Source organism: Colobus angolensis, unplaced genomic scaffold (assembly GCF_000951035.1).
Source record: "Colobus angolensis palliatus isolate OR3802 unplaced genomic scaffold, Cang.pa_1.0 Scaffold66, whole genome shotgun sequence".
Classification (NCBI taxonomy): Eukaryota; Metazoa; Chordata; class Mammalia; order Primates; family Cercopithecidae; genus Colobus; species Colobus angolensis.
In genome coordinates this window covers 605,644-611,870 of record NW_012120265.1, presented here as the reverse complement: position 1 = coordinate 611,870, position 6,227 = coordinate 605,644, and the positions used below count along the sequence as shown (strand labels likewise).

The 6,227-nt window shown below is 46.2% G+C and overlaps 1 protein-coding gene across 3 annotated transcripts in view; it reads right to left on the bottom strand.

Annotated features, from left to right (window-relative positions):
- The window catches only part of NWD1 (NACHT and WD repeat domain containing 1), a 97,896-nt gene that overhangs the window by 29,695 nt on the left and 61,974 nt on the right, over window positions 1-6,227 (bottom strand). For all 3 annotated transcript variants that reach the window (XM_011925730.1, XM_011925729.1, XM_011925731.1), the window contains one exon: window positions 4,595-4,717. In XM_011925730.1, the coding sequence (XP_011781120.1) occupies window positions 4,595-4,717 (123 nt within the window). The remainder of the gene's footprint in view (window positions 1-4,594; window positions 4,718-6,227) is intronic.

The window sequence follows — 6,227 nt, the reverse complement described above, 5'->3', positions numbered from 1 at the left end:
GCAGGCACCTGTAATCTCAGCCACTTGGGAGGCTGAAGCAGGAAGATTGCTTGAACCTGGGAGGCGGAGGTTGCAGGGAGCCGGGATCATGCCATTGCACTCCAGGCTGGGCGACAGAGTGAGACTCTATTTCAAAAGAAAAAAAATTTTTTTTTTAAAAGTCAGTGGACACAAAAGAATGTTTATGGCAAAAACGAAAAAATATATAGAGAGTATATATTTATATATTTAAGTATATGTTTTTGTATATATATATCTATACTTTTATGCATGTATATATTTGTGTTTTATACACACATATTATGCTTTACATAGATAAAGCATAAATATATACATATACTACATACACAAAAATAGATAAATATATGCGTATATTTAAGTATATATATATTTATAAACATGGTACATAGTTCGATTGAAATGATAAAATATCCTTAACATCTTTATGGATAGACAATTTACAACCACAAAATTTGCCCATTCAATCTAGAATTATACAATTCAGTCGTTTTTAGTGTGTTCACAGAGCCGCGTAACCATCGCCCCAGACTAAGTTCAGAACACGTTCATAATCTCAAAAAACAGTCATCCTCTTTTTTCTTTATCACATTAATTTTTATTTAATTAATTAATTTATTTATTTATTTATTTTGAGACAGGGTCTCACTCTGTCGCCCAGGCTGGAGTGCAGTGACGCAATCTCAGCTCACTGCAACCTCCCACTCTGGGGTTCAAGCGATTCTCCTGCCTCAGCCTCCTGAGTAGCTGGAACTACAGACATGCACCACCACGCCCAACTCATTTTGTATTTTTAGTAGAGATGGGGTTTCACCATGTTGTCCAGGCTGATCTTGAACTTCTGACCTCAAGTGATCCACCCGCCTCAGCCTCCCAAACTGATGGGATTATAGGCGTGAGCCACTGCACCTGGCCTATCACATTAATAATTCTAAAGCAAACAATCCAGTGGTATTTAGCACATTCACAGTGTTGTGCAACCATCACTCTATCTAGTTCCAGAACATTCGCAACCCCCCAGGAGACCCTGTCCCTATCAGCAGTCACTCCCCACTCCCCTCCCCTGACCCCTGGCAACCACTAGTCTGCCTCCTGTCTCTGTGGATTAGTCTGTTCTGGATATTTCATGTCCATGGGAGTCATACACCATGTGGCCTCTGGTGACTGCTCCTTTTTGTTGTTGTTGTTGTTGTTTTGTTTTATTTTGTTTTTTGAGACGGAGTCTCACACTGTCGTCCAGGCTGGAGTGCAGTGGTGCAATCTTGGCTTACTGCAACCTCTGCCCCCCGGGTTTAAGTGACTCTCCTGCCTCAGCCTCCCGAGTAGCTGGGACTACAGGCTTATGCTGCCATGCCTGGCTAATTTTTGTATTTTTGGTAGAGACAGGGTTTCACCATGTTAGCCAGGATGGTCTCAATCTCTTGACCACGTGATCCACCCGCCTCAGCCTCCCAAAGTGCGGGGATTACAGGTGTGAGCCACCGTGCCCCGCTGACTGCTCCTTTTTATTTGACACAATCTCTGGAGCTCCAGCCTCATGATTTCCTTGCTGTTCTATAGACCCGCCAACCTCATTCCCCCTCAGGACCTTTGCACTTGCTGCTTCCTGTACCTGGGAGGATCTTTCCTCTTCCCTGCCCTTCCTTCACCCCTGCGGATACCAAAATCCACAGATGTTCCAGTGCCTTATATGAAATAGTGCAGTATTTGCATATATCCTATACATATCCTCCTGTATACTTTATTATTATTGTTAACATTGTTATTATTTTTAGAGATAGGGGTCTGGCTGTGTTACCCCGGCTGGAGCATAGTAATGCAATCACAGACCACTATAGCCTTGATCTCCCAGGCTCAAGCGATCTTCCTGCCTCAGCCTCAGCCTGGGACTACAGGTGCTCCTGTATACTCTCCCTTCCTTCCTTCCTTCCTTCCTTCCTTCCTTCCTTCCTTCCTTTTTTTTTTTTTGAGACAGAGTCTTGCTCTGTCGCCCAGGCTGGAATGCAGTGGTGCAATCTTGGCTCACTGCAAGCTCCACCTCCTGGGTTCACGCCATTCTCCTGCCTCAGCCTCCTGAGTAGCTGGGACTATAGGTGCCCACCACCATGCCCAGCTAATTTTTTTTTTGTATTTTTAGTAGAGACAAGATTTCACCATGTTAGCCAGGATGGTCTTGATCTTTTGACCTCGTGACCTGCCCACCTAGGCCTCCCAAAGTGCTGGGATTACAGGTGTGAACCACCACGCCTGGCCTAGATTAGATTCTTTCTAAAGCTAATTTTCTATGGCTTGATTCTGTTAAATGTATTTTTTAAACACATGGGATATTTTAACTTATTTATTCAACAAATAAGCACGGAGTATGTTAAATAAAGCAAACCCTTGCCCTCAAACAATAGTAATAAGATCTCAGGTCAATAAATAAATGTAGTCCTACTTTTATTTATTTATTTGGAGATAGGGTCTGGCTGTGTTGCCCAGGCTAGAGTACAGTGGTGTAATCACAGCTCACTGCAGCCCCAACCCCCTGGGCTCAAGTGAATCTCATGCCCCAACCTCCCAAGTAGCTGGAACTACTGGTGTACATTATCATGCCTGGCTAATTTTTGCATTTTTTTGTAGAGATGTGGGTTCGCCATGTTGCCCAAGCTGGTCTCAAACTCCTGAGCTTAAGTGATCTGCCTGCTTCAGCCTCCTGAAGTGCTGGGATGAGCCACCACGCCCAGCCAACTGTAGTCTTAGCCAGTGTGGTCTTATGTACATCAAGCTGCAGGAGAGCACGAGGGAACTAGTTATGAACTCTACTGTGGGAATCATCTCTCCCAAGGGGAGGACCCTTGAGATTAGTCCTCAAAAATGAATAGTTTTCCATCCTAGTTCTGACCCTGGTCTATCTCTCTTCAGCATCTAGAACAGGGCCTGGTACACAGCAGACAGTCAATAATTGGCTATAGAAATAAGTCATATCTGTTAAGGGATTATATAGAAATAAACAACCTTACTTAGGATCTGAGGTCGACAAATGCAAAAAGGACCACCACAATTCTTTACCCTTCCTGATCCACACCCGTGGCAATGTGACTTTGCAGCCCCTCCCATCAAAAAATGAAGCCTAGGCCGGGCGTGGTGGCTCAAGCCTGTAATCCCAGCACTTTGGGAGGCCGAGACGGGAGGATCACGAGGTCAGGAGATCGAGACCATCCTGGCTAACACGGTGAAACCCCGTCTCTACTAAAAATACAAAAAACTAGCCGGGCGAGGTGGCGGGCGCCTGTAGTCCCAGCTACTCGGGAGGCTGAGGCAGGAGAATGGCGTGAACCCGGGAGGCGGAGCTTGCAGTGAGCTGAGACCTGGCCACTGCACTCCAGCCCGGGCAGCAGAGTGAGACTCCATCTCAAAAAAAAAAAAAAAAAAAAAAAAAAAATGAAGCCTAGGCCGGGTGTAGTGACTCGCACCTGTAAACCCAGCGCTTTGGGAGGTCAAGGCAGGAGGATTGCTTGAGCTCAGGAGCTTGAGACCAGCCTGAGCAACACAGTGAGATCCTGTCTCTACCAAAAATACAAAAATTAACCAGGTGTGGTGGTGTGTGTCTGTAGTCCCAACTACTCAAGAGGTTGAGGTGGGAGGATTGCTTGAACCCAGGAGGCTGAGGGTGCAATGAGCTGAGATTGTGCCACTGCACTCCAGCTTGGGCAACAGAGCAAGACCCTGTCAGAAAGTAGAAAGAAAAAAAGAAAAGAAAAGAAGGAAGAAAGCCTATTTAGCCTATTTCCCTACTGGACTGTTATTGTGAATTCCTTTGGTCAAAAGAATGTAAATGTGACCAGGTGCCAATTCCAAGTCCAGGTTTAAGAGATTCTGTGAGTGCCTACTTGTTTTCTTGAAACCCTGCCTTTGCTGGGGATGAGAGACCTGAAGGATGCTGAATGATGGGAGACGACATGGAGCAAAGTTGAGTTGCCTCATTTGAAAACATTCAGATTCAGCCAACTCCTAGATGATCCACTGACTGACTGCAGATATATGAGCAAGTCCAGCTGAGAGCAGAAAACCGCCCATCTGAGCCCAGCCTGCATTGCCAATGCACAGGAAGTGAGCTAAAGAAATAGCTTGTCTGTGGCTCAAATTTGTAATCCCAACTACTTGGTAGGCTAAGGAGGGAGGATCACTTGAGCCCAAGAGTTTCAGACCAGCCTGGGCAATATAGCAAGATCCCATTTCTACAAACATTAAAAAATTAGCTGGGTATAGTGGTATGTGCTTGTAGTCCCAGCTACTCAGGAGGCTGAGACAGGAGGGTCACTTGGGTTCAGGAGTTTGAGGTTGCAGTGAGTTATAAACACACCACTGCACTCCAGCTTGGGCAATACAGTGAGATCCCATATTTAAAAAGAAAAAGAAATGGCTTGTTTGAAACTACTGTGTTTTGGGATGGTTTGTTATGCAGCTATAGCTAAGTGATACAAGAACAAAGGCCAGGGTTTCAATATAGAGAAGTCAATCTGTGGGGAAGGGGCTCTGAGAACTGACTGTTCACTATGGAAGCTGACCACAAATCCCATTTCCCAATTCTCACCTGTGTGTCCCGTTAGCATGTGGATCACATGCTGCTCTTCCATGTCCCACACAGCGATGATGCCATCCTGGGTGCCAATCACTAGCAGCTTCTCCTCCACACCCCATGCCATGGCAGTGATGCCTGCAGCCACACAGAGGCAACAGCAGTGATCTCAGTTCCTGTGTCCAAGTATTCAGCTATGGAGTCCTCTAATGAGCCCCCCACTTCACAGATAAGACAACTGAAGCATGGACAGATTTGGTCCCTTGCCCAAAGCTACATAGCAAGGATTAGAGATTCACAGACTCAGATGCACAGATTCACACTCTGGGCTGTGACATTCACTTCAGAGAGGGGACTGAATCACAGTGTGGTCATAAGTGTCTGTCTGGTCCGGCAGTGCTCACCCAGGGGACACACATCGGTGTCCGGAGACATCTTGAGGTGCCACAACTGGGGACAAGGATGTTCAAGGACACTACTGCCATCTGGTGGGTGGAAGCCAGGGATGCTGCTCAACACCCAATAATACATAACAACTCCATCCCAAAGAAAGATTCAGCCCCAGAAGTCAGCAATGCCATGGGTAAGAAACCCTGCCTTAGTTGAAGAAAACTCAGAAACGAAATTACATTGGCTGTGGCTGGGCACAGTGGCTCATGCCTGTAATCCCAACACTTTGGGAGGCCGAAGTGGGTGGATTGCTTGAGATCAGGAGTTCAAGACCAGCCTGTCCAACATGGAGAAACCCAGTCTCGACTAAAAACATAAAAATTAGCCAGGCATAGTGGAGCATACCTGTAATCCCAGCTACTCAAGAGGCTGAGGCAGGAGAATGACTTGAACCCAGGAGGTGGAGGTTGCAGTGAGCTGAGATCACACCACTGCACTCCAACCTGGGTGAGAGAGGGAGACTCTGTCTCAACAACGAAAGAAGGAAAGAAAGAAAGAAAGAAGGAAAGAAAGAAAGAGAGAGAGAGAGAGGGAGGGAGGGAGGGAAAAGAAAAGAAAAGAAAGAAATTATATTGGCTGAGAATGAAGATTCTGTTTTTGACATCTCTGAGTTCAACCGGTATAGAAAAGTAAAGGCTGATGTCCTAAAGAAAAAAATAAATATATTTGCCAATGAATTTGGCAAACACACCCCAAGGCTCTCTGCCTGGTGGAGTTTGATTAAAATATCACTGGAGAGAGAGAAGGGCCAAGATATATTGGAGAAAACGTGGGCCTAGACATTAAGAAACTGAACTTTCTGAATGTCCTGGAGTAAAGAAAGGAAGTCCTTTTCCTTCTGTGTGCCTCTCCCCCGTGTGTAAAATGGTTGGGAGGTGGTGTTGAATCAGAGCCAGTCAAGCTCTGAGAATATAGAATTTTGTTTCCACCTCACTGGGACAGAGAGTGAGGAGATGGGATTTGTTTTCTTTTCCTTTCTTCTCCTCCCCTTCCCTCCCTTTCCCTTTCCTCCTCTTTCCTCTCTTTCCCTCCCCTTTCCTCCTCTTCCCTCCCTTTCCCTTCCCTCATCTTCCCTTCCCTCCTTCCCTCCCCTTCCCTCCCTTTCCCTCCCCTTTCCCCTCCCCTTCCTTCTCCTCCCCTTCTCTCCCTCTTCCCTCCTCTCCTTTTCCCTCCCCTCTCCTTCCCTTTCCTCCCCTTT